This window comes from Liolophura sinensis, chromosome 3 (assembly GCF_032854445.1).
Source record: "Liolophura sinensis isolate JHLJ2023 chromosome 3, CUHK_Ljap_v2, whole genome shotgun sequence".
Taxonomy (NCBI): domain Eukaryota; kingdom Metazoa; phylum Mollusca; class Polyplacophora; order Chitonida; family Chitonidae; genus Liolophura; species Liolophura sinensis.
Genome location: NC_088297.1, coordinates 21,551,021 through 21,576,703, shown reverse-complemented (window position 1 = coordinate 21,576,703; position 25,683 = coordinate 21,551,021). Strand labels below are relative to the sequence as shown.

At 38.3% G+C, this 25,683-nt stretch overlaps 1 protein-coding gene across 1 annotated transcript in view; it reads left to right on the top strand.

The window, feature by feature from the left end:
- Positions 1–18,427, top strand: part of LOC135463687 (protein scribble homolog) — an 85,105-nt gene extending 66,678 nt beyond the window's left edge. Inside the window, 11 exon segments of the mRNA XM_064741066.1 lie at positions 1,800–2,057; positions 6,465–6,570; positions 7,893–7,949; positions 8,866–8,965; positions 11,847–11,943; positions 11,945–12,027; positions 12,995–13,125; positions 13,627–13,676; positions 15,016–15,207; positions 16,962–17,056; positions 18,258–18,427. Coding sequence (XP_064597136.1) covers positions 1,800–2,057; positions 6,465–6,570; positions 7,893–7,949; positions 8,866–8,965; positions 11,847–11,943; positions 11,945–12,027; positions 12,995–13,125; positions 13,627–13,676; positions 15,016–15,207; positions 16,962–17,051 — 1,164 coding nt within the window. The 3' untranslated portion in view covers positions 17,052–17,056; positions 18,258–18,427.
- The last annotated feature ends 7,256 nt before the right edge of the window (positions 18,428–25,683 follow it).

Sequence of the window (25,683 nt, the reverse complement as noted above, 5' to 3'; positions counted from 1 at the left end):
AAGAAAACAATAAATAGTAATGGTTATACAGTGAGAAAGGACAAATATGACTTCTTCCCCCGCAAGAGTACCAACCTGTAGGTGAGGCGGGGTATTTGGGAGTAGGCCCATTACTGACCCCTTACTAGCACGCCGACTGGCTAGAACCCCGTACACACATGCACAAATCACAAACCAAGCGAGTGGGAAATGGCCTTATTACCAAGCGAGTGGGAAATGGCCTCTGTTTGGTTTGAAAGCTGCGCATGTGTGTAAGAGTGTTACCAAGTGCTTTGAGTTTTGAGGTGGTCTTTTATGGCTTTACTCTGGCTTCTGCTCCGGCCGTATGTGGGAATATCTGACAGTAACCTGCGGATGGTCATGGGTTTCTCGGGGTTCTGCTTGGTTTCCTCCCGCCATAATGCTGGCCGCTGTTGTAAAGTGAAATATTTCATGAGTATGGCGTAATACACCAATCAAATAAATAACATAGACAAATAAATAGTGGCTTTATGGCATTTGACTTTATCCCAGCCAAATCTTCATACCGTAAATCTTCAAGCTTTTCAACCACCACTGTGGCCAATAGTTTGAAATGTTCTGAGAAAAGTATGGGGTGTAGAGAAATAATCTGCACAGTTTTATGAAGCTGACATCTTAAATGACACAATGAAGTCATTTTTGTTGCCATTTTCATAATAATTGTATGCATAGATTTCACTGAAAGGAGTGTTTTAGAGGTCGAAAAAATTGAACATTTGCATTAATTACGATGATTTTTACATCAAATTTTTAATCTTTGAACAGATGTCGAATATGTATGTTTTCTTTGCCGAAGTAAAAAGTGAGAGAACATGAAGACTGTTTGTGCGTCAAGCTGGAGTCAGTATACATGATTGTGGTTTTCTTCTTTTGACCAAAAAAAGGAATGGAAAATTCACAGATGTTGTGTTTAATGAAGACAGTATATACTTCAGTTGAGAATCACCTCACGCATAGCTATAAATTTTGGATGGAAAATTCACAGATGTTGTGTTTAATGAAGACAGTATATACTTCAGTTGAGAATCACCTCATACATAGCTATAAATTTTGGATGGAAAATTCACAGATGTTGTGTTTAATGAAGACAGTATATACTTCAGTTGAGAATCACCTCATACATAGCTATAAATTTTGGATGGAAAATTCACAGATGTTGTGTTTAATGAAGACAGTATATACTTCAGTTGAGAATCACCTCATACATAGCTATAAATTTTGGATGGAAAATTCAAAGGAATCACAAATCATGTATGGCTGTCAGTTTGTCCATCAGTATCAATGTTGTCTTGTGTTTAGTGTCTTCGTGTGCGGTTGTCAGCATTTCTGTTGCGTATGTGGAAAAGTCTTTTGGTAATTGAGATCGGCAGTCTACATGCTGAAAGTGTGGAAGAAAAAATGACCAACTTCTAGAGATGGTCATGTCAGTAGATCAGTTGATTTGTCCTTTGTTTAGTCTGCCTGTCATTTGTCAGCTTGCAAGTAGTTTGTGGATCTCATTGTTTGTCCACAGTCAACCCCCTCTAGCTTTTGTCTGCCTAGTTGTCTGCTTGAATTACAACCTGTTAGCTGTTCATATCTCAGTCTGCATGTCTGCCTGTCTTTGTCCAGTTGTTTGCATGCATGACAACCCTTCAGTTGTCTGCTAGTCTGCAGTCTTCATATCTGTATGTCCGCCCATTTTTCTGTCTGTTTGTCCATCTGTTTCCTATCCCTATCACTAACAAACAGCATGACCCTTGTTTGAAGTTGCATGACATTTCATTCTGTTAACTCAGCCTCCCAAGCCGAAATTCCGACCAACTTTGCCCCCAAAACCAGTCGCCGCAGTGGTGAGATCACCCTCGGAAGAGGAAAATCTGGATCCCATTCGGCAGGCGCGGTTACCAGCCGCCAAACACAGATCGGTCGCCATGCAGCCGGGCACATATAGCCAATTCACGAGCCCTAATGTTGTAGCATCGCCAAAGAAAGCTGAAAAAGAAGAAATTTTTGATCCTCGCAAGGAGGCAAGAAAACCGTCAGCATCGCTTAAGGTAAACTGGACTGGCACTCCCCGTGTTCTCCTGTATGTTCAAAAATCAAGAAACGGCATATTACTCAGGTACTATATTTACATCAGAAAAGGGTTAAATGGCAGGTTGGTATATCCTAAGGGCCTATGTCTCTGTACCAGTGGTGGCCTTTTGCAGATGTATCAATGGACAAATAAGGCACAAGTTTTATTTCAGCTTGTAAATGTCAGCTGTCAACCAATTCTAGACACTTACGAAGATTCCTGATTGGTTGATCTTGGGTAAGGCAGTTGCCTTGGCAATACACACAGCGTTGAAATCTGTTGTCATTTAAAGCTGGAGAACACGTAAACATGAGATAAAGTTTCAGATGAAACAGTGTGAAAAGTTAGTTGTAAATGTGGTCAGCAATATTTTTTTTATATTTTTCTTTAAAGAAAAAAAACAGTTGAAAATTATTTGTATATAGTGGGTATTTGGGACCACTTTTTTGTATATATTGTCTTTGCATAATAATTTTATAAATGAGGATGTAACACATGTTTAATAAATGTATTTGAACAGGAATTTGATGTTCTCAGCTAGCAAATGTGTTCAACCTGGATTTTGATTTTACTTATGATATTAATATATTCAATAATATTCTCGAAATTCAAATTAAATCTATGTGTTTGGATAAAAAAAACATTACTTTGAAATAAATTTATTATACATGCATCACATCCTTAGAGATACCCAAATACCCACCTTACAAAAATATTTTTCACGTACCTTTTTCTGCTGAGAGAAAAAATCGGAGGAAGGTATTAAAGAACATATTTGCATTAACTTTTTTTGCTTTTACATCTGATTTTGTGGATCGTTTTTATGTTTTTTGTTTTCCTTAAGACCTGTGTAAAACAAATACTTTATGAGGTGCACAGTTGGCTGTGACAAACTCTCAGCTGAGAAAGTCAGGTGGTGCAGGTGATGTCATGATGTTACATCCTTAACTGTGCTGATAAGCTTAGGATGTGCACAGGTGGTTTTGACAGCTCTACACAGCCACTACCCCCGTCAAGCTCCACACTTGAATCACCCCATACTCGCATCACCCCCTGAAAATTCAGCTCTGTAGACACATAACTGACACAATCAAGGTTTTCTTTGATGAAACCAGGTTATCATTGATTTCTCATATTCTCGCTTGATGAAACAGGTGTTGCATTTACCTGTAGTCATCATAGATCAATAGAAGACGTTTAGGCAGAATTACATGTGTGTGTAATTAAGTACATTCATACAGGTCCATGTGTGTGGAAAAGTCCCTTGGGATGATCCGTTAGTAGCATTTGCCAAAGGGATAAAAAAAACAATGTCTATTTTTTTTTTATAATTTCTTGTAATATTTGTTTGCTATTTTGATACCTGCAGGATTAGTTCTTCTACTGTTTCTGACCCTAATATTGGTTCGATAATGTCTGTCAAAACATATTTAATGACAGACAGACTCACAGACACACGTCTCGCGTAACAGGCTATCTGACTTGGTTCAGTATTGATCGCCGTGGTTACTGCTGGCCATTGCTCCATTTGCCTGGAAAATCAATACTCATTGGGCCGGCAGCGTGGCCGGGGAGATTCAGGGGCTGTGCATAACATTAGGCATTTGCAAGGGCGTGTGAGTCAGCCGGAGAGACACAAAGGCACGAGAGGGTTTGAAGACTGACAGCTTCTCGCAGGCAACGTGGGCTTTTTTCCACTCCTCTCTCATACCGTACTCACTCACGACAGCTGCAAGCTTCAGTCAGATTCTCACTGACTTTTTTTATCGAATTCAAGGCATTTTGATCAGAAATGGAGGTAGGTGATACGGATATAATGCACTGAATTTTGCACTTTTCCTTTTTTTGGGGAGGGAGGGTTGGATTTTCTGTCACGACTTGGGCGATGGTTGTAAGCTTGGCCATTTAAATTTTGAGCATGAACTCGCTGTCGGTGCCAACTGGGTGACATTGCATGATGCCTTCAAAATGCCACAGCTGTAATTCAGAACAAAGCAACTGTTGATGCCATAGATTTGCTCGACCAAAATCGAGGGCCATTTCTGATGGGTTGAATATTTATGCTAGGTGGAAATTTTTGGGGGTTTCCATTTCTGGGCTATGGGATTGCATATTGGGAAAGATATGCAACCTTGTTTAGCTTTGTACATATACTGTAAATTCATGGACTTCCATCAAGAAGACAGCATATGCCAAATCCTTCATTAACTGAGGAAAAGACAGGGGTTTATATTATTCTGGGCACTTTATGTTTGCCACACAGAATACTGACCACAGTCCCCTTAGAAATGAAAAATTCTTGTGTATGTTGTTAATCATCCATTCAAGTAAATAAATATGGAGATTTTAAGCCTACACTGAATGTAGAAATCGTTATTTTCTGGGTTTGGTTTGATATCAGAACTACTCCATTGGTTTTCAGCTATTGTTGTTGTCAGAAGCTTGGATACAATTCATGTGATTTCGAAATCCTCCTCTTCTATACGCACTTGCACTTGAAAATTGGTCAGTTTTAATAATAACATTCTAATCTCTTGCTAAAGCGTGGTTTGGCCTGAAGTGAATTTTGTGCCAAGCTTTGCTAATTTCCACACTTTCAGTGCAGTTTTGCACACTGAAATCGATTAATTTTTTTCCTTAGAGATTTTAGGAAATGCATTGCCTACTCTGTTGCAATTAAACAAATGGGTGCAGTTTGAGTTTGAACAAAGAGAGTGGTTGAACAGTTTTTACATTTTAGAATGCCTTTAAGATGGCCATCGCTGGTTTTAACAGTTTTTACATTTTAGAATGCTTTTAAGATGGCCATCGCTGGTTTTACCTGCTGATGGGCTGTTTTATTTTTTTCACATAGAAAGGTGGCTTTCTGTGACAATAACTTGTGAAAAATATGACCTTTATCACTTTAAGGAAATGTCATGTCTGAATTGAGTGACATAAAGCATTCGTTTACGTGTAGGATAATATTTTGTGCTGTTTATAGAAGCTGTACTACCAGAATACTGCATCCATTCTTCTGTCAAGGGTACGTGTAGAAACCAGTTGAAAGGCACAGAATGTCCTTTTCTCTATATTGCCTTTCTATTTATGGATGATTTTCTGACACTGATCTGTGTTAATTAAACTAAAGCCCCATTACCATGAGGCACGGTGTTAATTTGCCTGCATCAGCTGTCATGCATATTTATTTGTGGTCATTTGCATTTCATTCTTGTCTCTAATACGAGACCGCTTTAGTGGCCTATTGGTTAGAGTGTCACTGATTCAGTGTATTATGAAACACTCAGTCTTAGGTGGGGAATTTCTGGATTTCCTCACTCCCTCTGTCCATGGGGATTGCCTGACAATGGATGGTTCATGATGCTTGTGTGGCTGTTAGTGCAGTCCAGTGTTTTAAGAACCTTTTGTCTTTCACCAATATGGTGAGCATATCTGTACATGGCAAGTGGGAAAGTTTGTCTGTAAGCAACCAACGTTCAGTGGTTTTTTTCTTCAGGCATGCTTGTTTCCTCCACCTATAAAGCTGACCACCTTGATATCTGTAAAAAATTCTTCAGTATGGCATTAAACATCCAGCAGACAAATAAATAAGGCAATACCCTGCAGGATTTCTCCAGGTAGACAGGTAGTGTTCTGGTGATTTAAAGACTCCTATTTCTGTCACTCGGACATCAGTGATCTTGGTTCATTCTCAGATCAAACATATCCTAGTTGACTGTGTAGACATTGCCCATGTTCAGCAAAGATTCTACGTAGTCAGCTCTTTATATGGTTTGTTTGTCAGCATCGGTGGTGATGTCCTAAATTATTTGAAAACCATTGGCCCTTATCATAAAATATAAATTTTAATTATTATTAATGTATATATAGATAAAAAGATACATATACAGTCTTTTTAAACATGTAATGGATTTCAAGTTTTACATGTTTTGGTTTTTCTTTTCTGATTTTGAACATTTTTGTTTCATGTCTGATGTTTTCACAACCATATCGAAAACCTGCACCGCCTAGTGTTTTCAACTTGTTCTCGCCACGATATGGCTGAGATATTGTCGATGTGGCGTTAAGCCATAATCATTCAATCATTCATTCTCGGACCTGGACAGAGAACTCCCCACAATATCCTGAGTAAGCTGCTTTGAGAATCTTGGTGGCAATAAACAGTTGACCCCTTTTTGAACAATTCATGTAGCTCTACATGAAGTTCATTGGAGTTACCTTCCAACAAAGTGGTATTGATATCGGGCTGACGTCAAAGGCAAAAATCTGTGTATCCCATGGTTAAGTTAATAGTCAGTATTAAACTTGCCTACGGCTAGTGATTAGCACAGGGCGCTTCATCACGTTTTACCTCCCTTTATGAGGCTTGCTTTTTTTTCGTCAGGGTCAGGGAGATTCTGCTGGGATTCCAGAACACATGTCCATCATCCAGAGGAAGAAGTTTTTTGAAAAAGAAATAGAGCAGCTGCAAAAACCACCACAAACACAAAGTAAGTATGATTGAAAATAAAGATGTCAGTGCGGGCAATTAAAACATAATGCTTCTGTGATTGATTTATGATAGATAGGACCATTGTCCATTCTGTCGGGAAGTTCCATTAAAACCCACATGATACGGAACATATTGATAGAAAACATTGCTCTCAATGACTGGAAAAAAGGTAAAAGTTCTGTTTTAAAGTGTGCTAGGTTCCGACTTTAGAAACACAGTTTTGTAAGTGTCTGTGTTGGGATGTTTGTCAGGTTTTTGGGAAAGTGGGGTGAGTTACCCCCGAGTACCCTGATTTCCTCCACATGTTAGACTGAACACAATTGTCTGAAAAGTTTATGCGGGACCTTCATGGCCGAGAAGTTTTCATGCTATCATGGCTGAATGACTGTCATTAATGTGGTCGCTGTGTGGGAAGGTCTGTCAGCAGCCTGCCGATGGTCGTGGATTTCTCCTGGGTGCTCCCAGGTTTCCTCCCACCATAATTCTGGCCACCGTTGAATAAGTGAAATATTTTTGAGTACGGCGTGAAACACCAATCAAATAAAAAAATGCATGTATCCAGTTTTGTGGCTGTATTTTTGGAGTTTGCATCAAGTACTCACCTATACATAGTAAGCAGAACACAGTTGTCTATTGAGGAGTCTGACGAGTTCAACATCAAACACCAGTAGTGTAAAAGATATAATTTTGGGGATGTCATGATGATTATTGAATATGACTTTCCCGATAGTCTTTATCTTACGTTTCACCGTGTAAGTGAAATATTCTTGAGTACCAATCAAACAAATAAAAATTCATGTATGAGGAGTGGCATCATCTCCTCTGCTTCATGTATAAATGAATTCATCTCCAGTAAATTTACTTCATTTGCTTTCATGGTAACATTACTAATCATCGAATATGTACCCTTCTTCTTTTATCTCTGTTCCTTCAAACTTTATATATGTAAAACCAAGGAGGAGTTTTAGATTGTGCATCAAAATGTAACATTCTTTATGAGCAAAACTGTCAATACTGGCTTTGGATTTGTTCAGAAATTTTGAAAGGAACAATTTTCACAAACATGGGGTTTGACTCAGTTTGATTAGGATCACAGATTTTAGCCAGAACTTAAAATTTTCAATTTTCTCCATTTTTTCCCTGTCACTCCCGTGTTAATTTTGTCAGAGTAGGGTGTCTTAAAGACGATGATACCCCACCCACACCCAGCTAAACTTTTGGTTTTCCCCCCATTGTTTAACAGGTTAATCATGTTACTATGTTCTCACTCTCTCTTCTTTCCCCTTCCCCTTTGTCTTTCATTCTTCTCTGGAATCACAGAAAAGCAGTTTAGTTATTTAGCGGATCATGAAATAGCTCGAATGAAGCAAGAGGAAGGTAACTAGCTACAGATAGTTGTTGTATCTGTTGCCCATTGTGTACATGTAGTCATGTGACATCAGGCTGCGCCAGTGAGATTGCTGTACACCAAACTGCTTTGCATATTGCTCGAGAATGTGTTATATTTGATCCTGTTTTGTTTGTTTGTTTTTTAATCTCTTGATATTGTATCATTTTAAAGTTTTGCATATGTGTAAATGTATTTATTTCTTTTTTCATGCATTTTGTTTTAAGACTTGTGAAAAATACTTTTTGAAATTTAACATTACCTTGGTGTCCCCTTACATGCATGCTCACCTTTTTATTTGTATAGGCTTTATATTTTGTTGATGTTTTAACTTTAAAGTGAAAGGTGTACTTTTGTTCATGGAGAAAGCAGCATGTTGTTGTTGTTTTTTGACAAAATATTCTCCACTGGTGTTAATGGTTGTGACTGGCAGTCCACGTACTGCTTTGCTCGTGCTCAAGTAAACCAGTCACATGGCGTGTTAAACTCTGTAATTTTGTAACCTGCACTCAGCCAAATTCATTCTAAATTTTATCAGTGTTTTCTTAATGAAATATAAGGCAAGAACTAACTACACAGTTTTCTATCACTTTTAACATCTTAGACTGGATTTTTTACCATGTTTGCGAATAAATTCCTGTTGTGCAATCCGAATGCATTTTACTTTTATTTCATGTTAGTTTGCCACATGAATTAAAATGATTATAGATGGATTTGATAGTGATAGTGATAGTGTTGACCAAACGAAAACCAGCAAATTTACTTGACAAAACTGACCTTTATTTCCTTATGCTGCTTTTATTAACAAAATAATATAGCTTGACTTTTACCCATTTGTGTTTTAACATGTGACTTTTTCTACTAACCTCTAACCTTTGCCCTTGTTTGTCTGTGCGTCTTTTTCAGAGCAGAAAGCCTGCAGCATGACTCAGCAAGAACTGCTTTCCTATGTTACAGGCCAGGAAGAGGATGCTGAACAACCAGAGTATGACAAAGTCTTGTCAAGGTGAGTGACCCCTCTGACCCTCTTACCTTTCAGTCATGTGTCAGATTGGTACCCATATCATGGGAAGATAACTCTGATGATAACAGATGATTCTTTTGCAGCAAGGTTGCAAAGTTCTTCCCCAAATTTTCCCCCAGTTTTTCTTGTTCTAATTGAAATATTACACCTAATCAAGCTTTTTAAAAGCAAGAAGTCTTTGAAGCCTATTCTGCATTCACATTGGTTACTTCAGGAATAGCAAACAGAAATTTTGGTGAACAGTCTTACAGTTTACATGTATTCTGTTCTGGGCATGTCAAAGGTTACCACCAGTCTAATTTGCATCACAAAACATCCACTTGTCCACATTTTCTTCATGTCTTAGACGTGCACCACACAGAATTTACAGCTTCAGTCTAATAGTTATCCATAGCTAGTCGCTTTATATACTATTACTAACAACCATGCTTTCCTCATATGTGCAACAAATATGATATTATTAATTTTGCCGTTTGCTGGATCTGTGAGTCCAGATACTGGAAGGTTTATATTCTGACAGTTGAGCCATAAAGGGATGATTCCATTTATATTTGTGGTTTGTGATCCATGCATCTAGTGCCTTGTCTGGTATCACCATCCACACTCTGGTGATCATTCCCTTCCACATTGGAAACTCCATTCCTTTTTGCATTGGGAACTTTGTTGTCTTCCACATTTGGAACTCCATTACCTTTCACATTTGGAACTCCATTCCCTTCCACATTGGAAACTTTGTTGTTTTCCACATTTGGAATTCCATTCCCTTCCACATTTGGAACTTTGTTGTTTTCCACATTTGGAACTCTATTCCCTTTCACATTTGGAACTCTGTTTCCTTTCACATTTGGAACTCTGTTTCCTTTCACATTTGGAACTCCTTCCCCTTCCACATTGGGAACTTTGTTGTCTTCCACATTTGGAATTCCATTCCCCTCCACATTGGAAACTCCATTCCCTCCACATTGGGAACTTTGTTGTCTTCCACATTGAGAACATAATCCATTTCCACTTCAGGAACATCATTCCCATCCACACTGGGAATATAATTCTCTTCCACATTTGGAACTCTATTCCCTCCACATTGGGAACTTTGTTGTCTTCCACATTTGGAACTCCATTCCCTTCCACATTGGGAACTTTGTTGTCTTCCACATTTGGAACTCCATTCCCTTCCACATTGGGAACTTTGTTGTCTTCCACATTTGGAATTCCATTCCCTTTCACATTTGGAACATCATTCCCTTGTTCCACATGGACTTCTTCACTGGGAATTTCATCCCAATCCTTGGTGACAGCACACAGTATTTTCTGTGTAAAGGGTTTACAACCCCAAAAAATCCAGTATTTTTTCAGTACTATTTTTAAAGCAGTGAAGAATATACCTAAAACATTTTGCCACCCTTTGTCATTGCTCAGCTTGGAAGATCCAGTAGTAATCCCCGGCCGGGTCATACCAAGACATCAAAAATGGTACTTGCTGTTGTCTTTCCTGGCGCTTAGCACTAAGGGGTTAGAGGAAGGACACAGGAGTGGTTGGCCCGGTGTCAGTATAATTTGACTGGGCGGAGTGTCATGTCTGGTACTTGAATGGCGGCAGCATTCTGGCAACATAGACTCGCCCTGCCACAAGAAGACACAATATATGTACGCACGCCTAATGACTCCTCGTCATAAGACTGAAAAACTGTTAAGTATGACGTTAGACCCCAAGCATACGCGTTCATATATTCATTGCTTAGCACTATCAAGTAAATATTCTCTGGCTGATATGTATATATATATATACATATATAATCATATGAGCTTGTATACCTATAGATTTTTGTAATCCCATTTCATAAGCATTACTTGCATATTTGCATGGAGTTGGACTAACTTTTGGGTTTATTTAGTAATCACCAGTCTTTCATTATTCTAGAAATGTAATCAGAATTATGAATCTGCTTGTAATTACAAACGTCATACTAAGATACTTTTGTACTTATCCATCTGCAGTCTGGGTCCAAGGTAACTATGAAACGTAGTGATGAAATGTTGTCGTTAGACGTCTGTATTGTTGGTGTTGATACGCATTCAACTTTTAGAAAACTAAGATTAAAGCATGACTTTTAATCTCATAATGCTGTTCTTAGAATAGTAAATTTTTCAGATTGTTTCAGAGTTTTAAATCCTTGCATTTTATTAACCATTGCATGCCAGCTGCATTGAAAATGTCTGTTGTCATGAGAAGTGTTATTGTTTTGTCGGGAATTGCAACATTTTGAGTTGGCATTTGGGTTAGAGGGTTTTGTAATAGTTGCATTTTGGGGAAAATGGTTTATCTGAATGCATGTTGATTTTAATTTCATCAAACATTAATTAGTTCTTTGTATACATAGATTCATTATGATGAAATAGCTGTTGTGCATGGTTGTTCAATATGACAATGTATAAGTGAACTGCTTTCATTTACATGCATTTGCCTTGTGAAATCTTTTGGCTTGGGCATGGGAATTTTTGACTAAAATTAGCTTTAAGGCAGAAGAATGGTGTTCATGGCAGGTAATTTTGTAACTTTAATAATGACTGGATAATTCCGACACCATGGAACCACGCATGTAGTTCACAGCTTGGTGACAAAAGTGGTTCTCATCTAGTGTTATCATAAGAGCAGAAATTTGCAGAAAACTGTAGAACACAGACCTGATTCTTGTGGTGCTTTTGTACAAAGGATTCTCCATTCTGATCATCTTCTAGCTTGGTTGTGGATAAGCGTACTAATTGATACAGGCAATAACATTCTTGCAGGTGATTGGTTCTGTTGTTTTTTTTTTTGGCATTTTTGAGAAACTAATTTGCATATTTATCATTATTATTCACACAGTCAGAGTAACATAAACTCCATACAGGGGCAGGTTCGAACTGCAAAAGCAGAGAAACGAATGCAGGAACGTTTAAAAACACTCTGGGTCACCCGTTGTCATTGCCGACGGAGAACGTAAACTTTCTCCCGCCGATGAACGAGCCTTGCAGGCTGAAAAACGGGCAGCTTGGAGGAAAGCTAGGTGTGTGATTGGTCCAGATTTACTTTCACGAAAATACTTGTCAAATTGCACTCAATTTTCTTTTTTTCATCATAGTGTGTAACTAACACAAACACTGTTGTTACCACCAAAGCTCTTCCCTTGATCTTTTTACCAAAGTGTTGTGAAGAGATATATCACTGTCTGATAGCCGAAAAAGGCAAAACTATGTAATTTTTTTTTTAATTGAGAATTTAAATTGAATTCAAAATTTTGAAATATTAATTATTTTGTCAGACGTTTTGAGTGACTAACATCAAGAAAGTTTGCTGTGAAATTTCAACTTTTTTTTTTCTTTTTTTTTTAACTCATCTTTTTAATTCATATTTGTTTTTTTTAATGTACAGCTGTTTTTCTGTTCTGAGTGAATGTTTTAGAGTCTGTTTGATAGATTTAGAATTTAGATGTTGGACAATTTTGTGAAACAGTTTGTGCATGAAAAACAGAATTAGTGAATATGATTGACAAAGAAGTGCTGGAAAACATAGGATAGTGTCAGAGAACGTCCTTAAAAGGCATTTTCATTCTCTGTCCGTTTAGTGAAGGCTTCGACATGACCATTATCTCACTGTCATCAAACTTGGGGGCTAGTGGATGGGGATGTTTATTCTGACAAGATTGGTAGTTTTAAATTTGTTCAATTGGGAACCTTTTCTCATGCAATACCGACTCGGACCCATGCTGAATTGGGCGTTGTTCACTTGTAGTGAAAGAGTAATGCCTGGCCAGTTTGTTCACAAAACTTCACAGCAAAAGCAGGAGAGAGCAATAGACTGCACAGCTTGGACCCCAATTACTTTACGCGAGGAAAGAATCCCCATAGAAGCTTAAAAAGGATAGGTCACGTGAATGACATAGAAAGACCGTCTGGTGAAATATTCATGTGTTCACTGTATAAACTATTATATTTAGGTATAATGGTGATTGTGAAAATGTTTTTACCAATCAGAATGAAGTCTCTGGAGGACGAGGCCCTGCGCGCTCAGGCTGTGATCACCAAAGCTCAAGAAAGGTCAATGACGACCGAGGAGGCTAAAGTTAAGGCCAATACCATGTCAGCAGTCGATATAGCATTTGCAGGTGTGTATAATGCAGTCTCGTCACTACCATAGTTCCACAATCTAATGGCAAAGGTGTAATGGTGAATCCAGTTTTGTGATGTTGAGGAAACTTTTTCTACTGCTGAGGCACATTATTACTATTGTTGAGCAACTTTACTAATGATGTGCAAGTTTTGATATGGGGAAGCAATCTTGCTACTATTGGGTAATTTTGCTACTGTTGGGCAATCTTGCTACTGTTGGGCAATCTTGCTACTGTTGGGCAATCTTGCTAGTAGTAATTCTCAATCCATACTTAATATAAAGTCTTAAATGTATTTTCAACCTTGCCATATCCTCCATATGTAACCTAGAACTTTGTTACATGTACCATAATACCGAAGGAAATCCGCCGGGCTATCAGTGTAAATTTGCACCTGTTGCATGAATGACATTTGGTAAAAGATAGGTAAAATAAGGTCTGAAAATTAACTTAAAACGATGAAGTGAGTAGGTAATTTCATTCTGGTTTTTTCTTCAGATGAGGAGGAAGAAGTCTCTGGTAAACAGAATGGCCAAAATAACTCACAGGTAAGTCTCACCTGTAGCTCGTTAGGCTTTACAGGTGTTATGCAGTGCAGCTTTTCGGGTGCGATAAGCCAGAAGTAGCTATGTTCAGCCATTCTACTGACCATTTACTATAGGTGTTCTGCTGCTTACGTGTCTGTTGCCCGCAGTTTTGTGAGCATTCCTTATTCAATACTGTCATCTGCAATTTCGTGTTTAGTGAAAAAAAAAAACTGTCAAATAGTCTGCATGATTCATTCTGGCAGTGTCTGTGCCAAGGAAGTAGAAATGGCGTGAAAACCTCAACACACAATGCGTATTGCATTAGGAATCAAAATGTCAAGCATGGCATGCATGTGATGACCATAAATTGCGTCCACCACAAATTTGCCCATATTTCTGGATGTTGAGAGTTCTGTTGATTTTAGAAAGGTGTTCTGAGGTTTGCTTGGAACATGGGATGATATTCTACTGGAAAACTATAAGTTTCAGCACCTATAGTAATATTTTGTGACAATTGTTTGTCTCTAAAAATGCATTTTTATGGGCGAAATTTCAGGTCGTTTAGGTGTGCATACTAGGCACCTACAAGTACACATTGTGATATTGAAGGAGATTTCTGCAGCTAACATTTTAGGTTTACCAAAAGTACTTAAATCATTTGTATAAAACATACATGTATGCATTACAATGCTGAACAAAATTTTTGCTGACACATTCGAAGGCTTCAAAAAGACATGTCATTTTGCCCCTTACACAGCTTAACCAAAATACTTTTCACTCCTATATGTTCAATACAAACCAAACATTTCCAGATTGAAGTATGCAGAAAATACTAATATTACTTTTTGCTGAATAGTTTTTCTCGTATGCTTTACGAGTGGTGAACGTGCTTTAGTCTGTCTCTCTAGTTTCCCTTTTTTGTGTACCTGTACTTCATTATGAAAATAGCTGTAGCTAACAAATTCAGTAATTTACTCTGCTAATCATTCAGCTTACACAAACATTGAGAGCTTTCATTTCCAAAATTAAGAACTGTTCCTAGGGGATGACTGAGTGGATTTTAAAAGTTTTTTTTTTTTACATTTTATTTTTGCAACTACATATAGATTCATGTCTGATTTTTACCCGATGGGCTATCAGAAATGTATTTAGAGCATGATTTTCTTCCTTGACATTTACTAATATGTAGTTGTTGTACTTGTACTAATGTATGCAGTTTGTTTACAATTAATATACATGCTTCGTTTACACATGTATTAATATGCTTTCTTTATGTTGACTCCTGACATTGCCTGTTGCCTACTTTTTACTAACATCGCTGTGTTTCTTTCTACTAACTCTTGCGGCTTCGTTTGTCTAGTCCAATCCCATAGACAGTAGATCCAGTAAAAAACTTGTTATACATCTACGAGACGGAGATACAACCACCAAAGAAACCGAAAGACTTGTCGGTGAAAAAGTTTCGAATAAAACAGAAGAATATGTTGACGATGTCACTGGTCAGACTCGGCTACGAACTGTCCAAGTGGTCGAAAAGACCATTGAAAAAGAGGTATATTCTTATACATTGAACATGGCTGCCATGTAAAACGCCCTCTGGTGTCGTGATGGTTGGTTTAGCCTTTAGTTTCGTTACTCTCTGGTCAGTGGTTCTTGTCTTAAAACTGAAGCTTTTATTTCATCCTGGGATTTTTTTCTTTGACAGTTTTATTGTGGATGTTGTGTAGTATTGATCCAAAGGCTGCTGTATTCGTCTGCTTTCTTGTGGGTTGCCATGCTGAAGTTCTTTCGTTTTGTTGTTTTTGTTTTTGACCTCTGTTATTTGCGTATCTGTGTTATCTGTGTAGTATATATTTTGCTGGTTAGTTTTTGTTATCAGAAACAACTGATCATTTTGGCACCAGGACTCAGTATTTCTTACCATTAGTTAATATAACACATTTAAACTGGCACACAACACAGTTTTGCATTGTCTAGCTAAGCTCGCTTGGTCTTTTATTTCTCAGAAACAAAATTAACCATACCAAAAAAAAAAAACAAAAAGCACACAATTTTACGTGCCTCATTTAAAGGTATGAAAGTAAGTAACTCTGTGCTCTTATTGGAAAACAGGACAAAAAAGTATCTGTATCTGAGGGACATTTCTGTCCATCTTGTCCAAATATAGTATGGGAAACAATCCCTGGCAGGAGTCTAAAACTCGCTTTTCAGCTTTGACATATATTGTAGTTGTGCAGCTTGTCCGTGTATGTGTCTGCCTACCTGTCTATTCACCTGGTTTGTCCCTCTAGTGGTTTGTTTTTCTTTGTGTACCATTGTTGGTATTTGTTTCTTTTGTGTTGGTATGGTTATTAGTCTTTTGTGAGTACTAAAGATATAGTCCTGGCAGGGGTACATAGTGTGTTTGCAGTAGGATAATTGTTTGTGGACAGGTAGATTTGAGACAGGCATTCTTTTGCTAAATTTTTTTTATATTCTTTGCTCCCCTCACTCATTCATCCCTACCTCTTCCCTTCCAAAATGAAATCTGATTTTCCTGGTTTAAATCAGCATTTGATATTTCGGTTTCTGGTCAGTCATTCTGTTACATGGTGCTGTTGTGGTTGCAGATTGTCTTTGATATATGTTTGGTCAGTGTATTTAAGAACGGTAAAAACATCCTTGGTTGACCTTGCTTGTAGTATGTTTACAAGAATAGCCAAGTACTGCTTTGCATGAGAGCTTCTGACAAAACTCATAAGTTGAAATTCATTCAGCAGTATTTGCTGCTGATAAAAATAATAGTAATCCCTTTGAGCTGATATTACAAACGGCCGAACGTGGAATGAAAATTACTGCAACTTTATGGAAGTTAGAAACAAAACTGAGTTATTGCCCAAGGAGCGGTATGGCCACAGTGCCATCTGGGTGTTGTCCAGGGGAAGTGATATTGGACAGTTGACTGTTTCAATGAGTCATCTTCCTGTGGACATCTCCCACAGGGCGTCATCACCAAGATGCCTCCCTACAGTTCTTATTTTGTGTGTTAGGTTTTGCTTTCAGACTATTGAACTATGATACGAGGACATTGTGTGAAGCTTTGTAATGTCAGCTCTTATCGGTTACCTTTCTTTCTCTCTGTCAGCAAGCTATAGTGTCATATGCTTATTTGATAGTGCCATATGCTTATTTGATAGTGCATCTGCTTGTATATGTACTAACATAATACTAAATCTTTAACATGTTTGCCAGTGCTTTTAACTTTGTTTTTCTGTTACAACTTTACTAACAGGGGCTTTTCCTTTTTGACTTCTTGTCTTCTAACAGGTAGAGGTCACAAAACAACAAATTATAGAGCTAAGTTTAGAAGACAAGGAACCCAGTTCACAAACACCATTATTATCGCAGAGGCGGTAGGGAAGGTCAGTTATCATCTCGCAACACGACCAGCTTACACAAATAGATCGTAGGTACAATCGATCGTAGACCCTACAGTTGAGTTTATAATTGATTGTAAAAATAAGTTGTGCCGCGTGCACAATGGGATTATAAGGGGATAGTATTTTTTTGCGAACTCTGACTTGTACATAAAGATTGGCCTGTGTAAATGGACACTGTACCAGTCAGTAACTTTTCTTGCTCCTACAGTTTATTTGCCAACGAGTTCTACATCATCATAATTCTGCAGCTAACAACAACGTATGAAAATAATCTTGTAACATTTTCATGAGACAAATTGCTTATCTTTGCAGACCAAGTCAAACAAGTACAATCATTTGTAGTGAACATTCATTTTGTGACAGTTGTAAATATGTATAACAGAGACGACCCGATTGTAATTTTGTATTGTAAGTTACAACTATCGTAGCTTTCAATCCCTTTGAGCAAGAGGTGGTCGATGGTAAGCTATGGCTACAGTCGAGATTTTAGTGATTTACAATCAATTCCGGCTGACGGTCCATTTGTGCAAGTGGCCCCTGGTAAGTTTGGCTGCCAGAAGCTCACACCTCATTAAGACTAATCCTGTCAAGTTCAGAAATGTGCTTCAATTTGTTTGAGGGACAGTATGGACTCAGTGCTATGATAAATGTCAAAATCTGTTCACATGCAAATTTCGCTGTAAAGGGTGATTTCGGGGGCCTCCGTGGCTCAGTTGGTTAGCGCCTAGCGCAGTGTAATGACCCAGGAGCTCATGCTGGCTTCCTCTTCGGCCGTAAGTGGGAAGGTCTGCCAACAATCTGCGGATGGTCGTGGGTTTCCCCCGGGCTGTGCCCGGTTTCCACCCACCATAATGCTGATCGCCGTCGTATAAGTGAAATATTCTTGAGTATGGCGTAAAACACCAATCATATAAATAAATAAATAAAATAAAAGTAAATGGTGATTTCATCTTCCATGAACTGCCTGACAACTGCAGCTGCACATCACCCGGGGATGGCAGTGCACATAGCCTGCTGTTCAGAGGTTATCCTTTGTTGTGATCAGAAATGTCTTTAATGGCAAATACATTCATCCATTTGTTTTAGTCCAGACCATCCACTTATTTTTTGCTATATCTCTGATTAATTTGTCTTGTAGAGGTTTTCGTAATATTTTGCTTTAATAATTTTTTTTTTCTTGCAGGCTCTCTTAATTTAGGATTTAGAAATTAGCGATGTACTCCGGCACATCTGTCACCAGCGCCATCTGGTGAGGTCTCAAGGACACATACCAAAGGGGAAGAACTCTTGTATTAAAGACATGGAGTGGTTACCCTTACTGGTGCAATTGCTTGGCTGTTTTTTTTTTGGGGGGGGGGGGGGGTTGTTTTAAGTGATCGCTTATAGCAGATATGTGTTCCACCAGTTTGCTCTTGCTAGGTAACCATATCAGTTCCAAAAATTTTAATGAGGAAGACATACTATTCTGTGTGTTTTAGTATTTTGTCTTGCTCTAATCATGTCATGAGAAGTTTCACATCAGAGGTTGAAAGTTTGTTATTATCACTTTTTCACGGCATATTCACCTTCATCATGCTTGTAGTGGTGATAAAATCCATAGTTTTAATGTCTTTTTAAGCAATTTTTAATCAGCCCACACGGTCAGTTTTCAAAATAACAGAACCACTTTAGTTTAGTTTTTTTTTTTTTTTTTTTTTTTTTTTTAAGTCAGTTGATGAAACTGAAGCATTAGGAGTCAATGTATCTTGGAATGTAGGTCATCTCCTAAACTGGGTCATATATTTTTAACTAGGTCATGTGAAAGTTTTCCTCAGTAATACTCTTCACTCATAACTTGTTTTCATTATTTTCATTATTCATACATTGTCTAAGCTGCTCTGAAAAATCAAAGTGTTTGGAAACAAGTTTGTCCTCTTCTTTTGAAACAAGTCCAATAGAGAAATGTTTTAAGAGGTTTTTTTATCTCTGTACTATATTGGCAGCTCTTTTAGAATGGTTGAGACAAAAGTGTTTAAATATTACCCTTGTCAACCGGAAAACTTCAATTACATGAAATCTGCACCACCTTGACGTGGCGACAGGTTATGTGTGAAAAATGCCCATGTCTCTGATATTGAACAATGTAAAAAAATTCTTTCTTTTTTTTTTTTTTTTGTTATAGGCTTTTCACGATTTCCTCATGTAATCTGTAAATACTAGAGGTTGACCTTGGAAATGACCTTGACTAAAATCAGGGGGTGTCATTAATTATGTCTAATTAAGGAGCCTTTAGCATTGATTCATATTTTGATTCTTTAATACTGTGCAAAATTGTGCTTTATCCTGGCTCAAGAACACAGTGTCTTCTTCCTGTTGTTGTTGTTGTTGTTAAGGTTACTAAGTAGCAATTTTGATACTGCAGCCCAGTCGCTTTTGTTATAACACAAATGGTTGTCATTTGTGTGTGGGTGTGTGAATAGATCGTTTTAGGGCAAGATAATGAGACTGCCAGTGAAATTTTATTTTTTTAAAAGTGCAGCATAAGGTCGTTTTTATTCATCTTTCTTGAAGTTTAATCACGTGATGTAAAAATGTCTGACTGTTTTAACATGAAAATGCATAGAATTCTTTTTTTAAGAATTAAACAAACTAATTTTTTTAACCAAGCCCAGACATTTTTATTTTGTTTTTATTATTTTTGTTTTTATTAAATGAGTTTTTTTTTTTTCAGTTATTCAGCAGTTTCAAAATAAGATATGCTGATAGAATATTAAAATTTTTTGACAAATACATTTTGTATGCTTTGTTGGAAGTGTTGAAGAATGACCCAAAGATTTTTAAATTTCAAAATTTTGAATGCCAGTAGAGTGGAACAATCATGGTAAGATTCAGACCCATTTAATTGTGCATTAGAATGAACAGAGTGAAATTGGTAAAACACCTAACATATGAAAGAAGAAAAAAAATCCTCTGATTCCTTTATATCTCGCACTGACTTAACAATCCATTTCTTGAGTTTGTTTTGTTAAACTGTCATGTTCAACTTTGGCCAGTGTTTCCTTGCCTGTCATGTCAAGTTCCAAGCGAGATTTATCTCCCTTTTCCTAGGTGTGGCGTCATCACTGTTATCATTCCTGTCATTGCACTAAGATGTTTCCAGAATCTTTTTGTGACAACTAATCTTTGTATCAAAACTGATTTTCATATATCCCCCTGTTGTTTGTTGATCTTCCATGTTGGAGGACTGTAATGTTGGTCAGACTCGTAAAGAGGCTGAAAATATATTACCAGTATTTGCAATTGCCAAACAAGTGTATGAAATTTGTAGAAAAAGTCCATATTTAGGTTATTTTTTAAGCAATGAATAATACATATATAATGGAAGTACCATTTTTTTTTTTTTTTGTAAACGGCCAAATATTTCAAATTTTTTTAAATAAATTGTGGGATTTGATAAATGCGAGGAAAAATTGAATCCCTTTTATCTGGAGAAAAGCTAAATAATAAAATTAGAAAAACGATATGGTAATTGTTTCATGTCAGCTGTAATATTTCACCCCACCCCTCCCACACACAAACCTTCAGTCATGTGAGTTGCCATGTGTGTTAACGAAGTTATGGATAGTGAAATTAAAACAAGGATATGAATTCGAGAAGAGAATATTTGTTGATTTTATCAATACATGTTGGCTGAATGCCGTCAGTGGACAATTTTTTTTTTTTCACTAAGATTTTTTCTCTCTCTCTTTTTTTTTTTTTCCAAGTGTTACTCACTTTAACCCAACCGACCCCTCCTCACCCTCTCACGCCCCTGAACTCCCCCATCCACCCACTTAACCTCCTACACACTACCATTGTAATTTAAGGAAGAGTCTCGTTCTGGTACTACTGACGTGAACAATTGCTCGCTGCAGAAAAACAAAACCTCGAACTTGTGGACAAAAATTATTTATTATACATTTTCATATCTGTTTAAAGAAATTGTTACGGTATGTATACATATATATGTGTGTGTGTAATTAACACACACACACATATATATATATATCAAATGTATACATACATACATATATATATATATATATATTTGTATAAATAGTGATTCAATGTCTGGGGGATTTTTGTATAGTATTTGTGTATATATGTCAATGACTAGTTGTGTATACAAAAGGAAAAAAATCACAGATTCACAGATTGATTGAAAACTAGAACTGTGAAATGGGTCTGATATGTCACTGAAAATGCGGTTGTGGACTGGCGTAAATATAAATGTACCGTTAGCTATTGTCTCTTTGTTTTTCCTCTGTCTGTTATTCATTTTCTTGCCCTCACGATATACATTGTGTAATAAAAATACAACTCTCACAGCATTTCTATGATAACGCTGAATTGTTTTGGGTTTTTTTTGTATATTTAGTTTGCTGATTTTTTACCTTCACAAATTACCGTTTACCATCCTGATAGAAACTGAACATCAGTACTCTCATGTTCAAAGCTGGATTAAGTCCAGTTTTTCAACTTTCGTAATCATTGTATTCATTGTATGTAACTACGCCCTTTTATATTCACTTGCTGTTCATGTGCTCAGTTTTTTTTTTTTTTGGTTTTTTTTTTTTTGGTTTTTGTTTTCATGTTTATTTGACATCCTCACCATTTAATTTTTATGTCATATCTTTTAAACAATTTAATGTAGGTGCCTTTCCTCTTAGCTTGTCGGTTCAGCGCCCCCTAGTGGGGGTGATTTTGGGGCCTGGTCGCCTGTTCTGTCAACTGGTCGCCATCTTGGGCACATGGTCGCCATCAATGGCAGCCGGGTCATGTATTTAGCCTTGTCGTAACTCTTCGCTCTGTGAATATGCAGGCAGTATCAAGACTTCTGTAATTATTAAAAACCGTGTAAATCTGACAATGTCTGCCTTTCTTTGACTGCTTTCCTCAATATTCAGCACGATTAGGCCTCGCTAGATTCAGTGTTCAATCGCCGGCCTGGAATGCATTATTCCTTTGTAGCTCACCAGAGTAAAGTACAGACGTACTTATGTCGTACCCCGAGCGTTTGTGTTCCGTCCAATAACGGGGAACGTTAAAGTAAATGTTAGTGGTATCTCAATACTGCGTGTATTGAGCTCAGCTTTTGCATGAGGTTGACTTTCCATCATTGATGTGCTGTGTGCATATTCCTTACCGTGAATCACAAAATTCAGTACTCTGTACATGAGCTGAAGTTTTACATACATATGAAGAACAATGACATGAGGGGGGTGTTCCGTCGTTGATAATCTGTGAGCATATTAATTACCCTAAATTCACAACTACAGTAACCATGTCTCCTACACAGGCGAGCTCTTTGCTATCCTTGCTACTAAATCTAAGTTTTAGCAGAAATTATCATAAAATATTGGAAAAACGACAGTTCTCCAATTCCTGCCAATTTGAAGTTACAAAATATTCAGATGGGAAAACAAGGAATCAAGTGCCGATATCCTAAAATAGACTGTCCACTGTTTCCGCCCACTGTAGTGCTTGCCGCCGTCGTGTAGGACCTCAGACCCCCATTGATTTTCCATAAGCGACAATGTTAACGTTTAGCGTTGTAGCTCATCCTCAAACATTCCGAGGGGCCTCCGTGGCTCAGTCGGTTAGCGCAGCGTAAAGACCCAGAAGCCTCTCAACAATGCGGTCGCTGTGAGTTCAAGTCCAGCTCATGCTGGCTTCCTCTCTGGCCGTAAGTGGGAAGGTCTTGCAGCAACCTGCGGATGGTCGTGGGTTTCCCCTGGGCTGTGCCCGGTTTCCACCCACCATAATGCTGGCCGCCGTCGTATAAGTGAAAAAAAAATCAAACATTCCGTGGCCACTAAGCTTTGGTGCATCATCAGCACCCGTCTCCTTGTGTCCTCTTGCCCAGAATTTCAAACTTTCATCATTATAACTTCTACGTGCAAAAAGCGTGGTCAATTTCCATCATTTTGATACCAAGCTTACACCTGTACTCCAAAAATGGCAGGCTTGCAGCGAAAAAAGAACTTCACACCCTAAATACACAGAATTACTTTTGTCCTGAGAAACGGAAGTGCTAATGAGGTCCTGATTCCGTATTTCACCGGTGACGTGTGATCATTTGTCAAATATCACACTGTCGTCGCTGCCATGGTTTTATTCTTCATGCTATAGCCGTATTTCACCGGTGACGTGTGATCATTTGTCAAATATCACACTGTCGTCGCTGCCATGGTTTTATTCTTCATGCTATAGTCGTATTTCACCGGTGACGCGTGATCATTTGCCAAATATCACACTGTCGTCGCTGCCATGGTTTTATTCTTCATGCTATAGCCGTATTTCACCGGTGACGTGTGATCATTTGTCAAATATCGCACTGTCGTCGCTGCCATGGTTTTATTCTTCATGCTATAGTCATATTTCACCGGTGACGTGTGATCATTTGTCAAATATCGCACTGTCGCCGCTGCCATGGTTTTATTCTTCATGCTATAGTCGTATTTCACCGGTGACGTGTGACCATTTGCCAAATATCACACTGTTGCCGCTGCCATGGTTTTATTCTTCATGCTATAGTCGTATTTCACCGGTGATGCGTGATCATTTGCCAAATATCACACTGTCGTCGCTGCCATGGTTTTATTCTTCATGCTATAGTCGTATTTCACCGGTGACGTGTGATCATTTGTCAAATATCACACTGTCGTCGCTGCCATGGTTTTATTCTTCATGCTATAGTCGTATTTCACCGGTGACGTGTGATCATTTGTCAAATATTGCACTGTTGCCGCTGCCATGGTTTTATTCTTCATGCTATAGTCGTATTTCACCGGTGACGCGTGATCATTTGCCAACTATCACACTGTCGTCGCTGCCATGGTTTTATTCTTCATGCTATAGTCGTATTTCACCGGTGACGTGTGATCATTTGTCAAATATCGCACTGTTGCCGCTGCCATGGTTTTATTCTTCATGCTATAGTCGTATTTCACCGGTGACGCGTGATCATTTGCCAAATATCACACTGTCGTCGCTGCCATGGTTTTATTCTTCATGCTATAGTCGTATTTCACCGGTGACGTGTGATCATTTGCCAAATATCACACTGTCATCGCTGCCATGGTTTTATTCTTCATGCTATAGTCGTATTTCACCGGTGACGTGTGATCATTTGCCAAATATCACACTGTCGTCGCTGCCATTGTTTTATTTTTCATGCTATAGCCGTATTTCACCGGTGACGTGTTATCATTTGTCAAATATCACACTGTCGCCGCTGCCATGGTTTTATTCTTCATGCTATAGTCGTATTTCACCGGTGACGTGTGATCATTTGCCAAATATCACACTGTCGTCGCTGCCATGGTTTTATTCTTCATGCTATAGTCGTATTTCACCAATGACGTGTGATCATTTGCCAGCTATCGTCATACTGTCGTCGCTACTCTGGTTTTACTCTGTATGCTGTAGTCGTATTTCACCGATGACGTGTGATCATTTGCCAAATATCACACTGTCGTCGCTACCATGGTTTTATTCTTCATGCTATAGTCGTATTTCACCGGTGACGTGTGACCATTTGCCAGCTATCGTCATACTGTCGTCGCTACTCTGGTTTTACTCTGTATGCTGTAGTCGTATTTCACCGGTGACGTGTTATCATTTGCCAGCTATCATCATACTGTCGTCGCTACTCTGGTTTTCCTCTGTATGCTTGATTCCATATTTCACCGGTGACATGTGACCATTTGCCAAATATCACACTGTCGTCGCTGCCATGGTTTTATTCTTCATGCTATAGTCGTATTTCACCGGTGACGTGTGATCATTTGCCAAATATCACACTGTCGTCGCTGCCATGGTTTTATTCTTCATGCTATAGTCGTATTTGACCGGTGAGGTGTGATCATTTGCCAACTATCACACTGTCGTTGCTACTCTGGTTTTACTCTGTATGCTGTAGTCGTATTTCACCGGTGACGTGTGACCATTTGCCAAATATCACACTGTCGTCGCTGCCATGGTTTTATTCTTCATGCTATAGTCGTATTTGACCGATGAGGTGTGATCATTTGCCAACTATCACACTGTCGTTGCTACTCTGGTTTTACTCTGTATGCTATAGTCGTATTTCACCGGTGACGTGTGATCATTTGCCAACTATCACACTGTCGTCGCTGCCATGGTTTTATTCTTCATGCTATAGTCGTATTTCATCGGTGACGTGCGTTCGTCGTCATATGACTGAAAAATTGTTGAGTACGACGTTAAACCCCAAGCACTCACTCACTCACTCGGTGACGTGCGATCATTTGCCATATATCACACTGTCGTCGCTGCCATGGTTTTATTCTTCATGCTATAGTCGTATTTCACCGGTGACGTGTGACCATTTGCCAGCTATCGTCATACTGTCGTCGCTACTCTGGTTTTACTCTGTATGCTGTAGTCGTATTTCACCGGTGACATGTTATCATTTGCCAGCTATCGTCATACTGTTGTCGCTACTCTGGTTTTCCTCTGTATGCGTGATTCCATATTTCACCGGTGATGTGTGACCATTTGCCAACTATCACACTGTCGTCGCTGCCATGGTTTTATTCTTCATGCTATAGTCGTATTTCACCGGT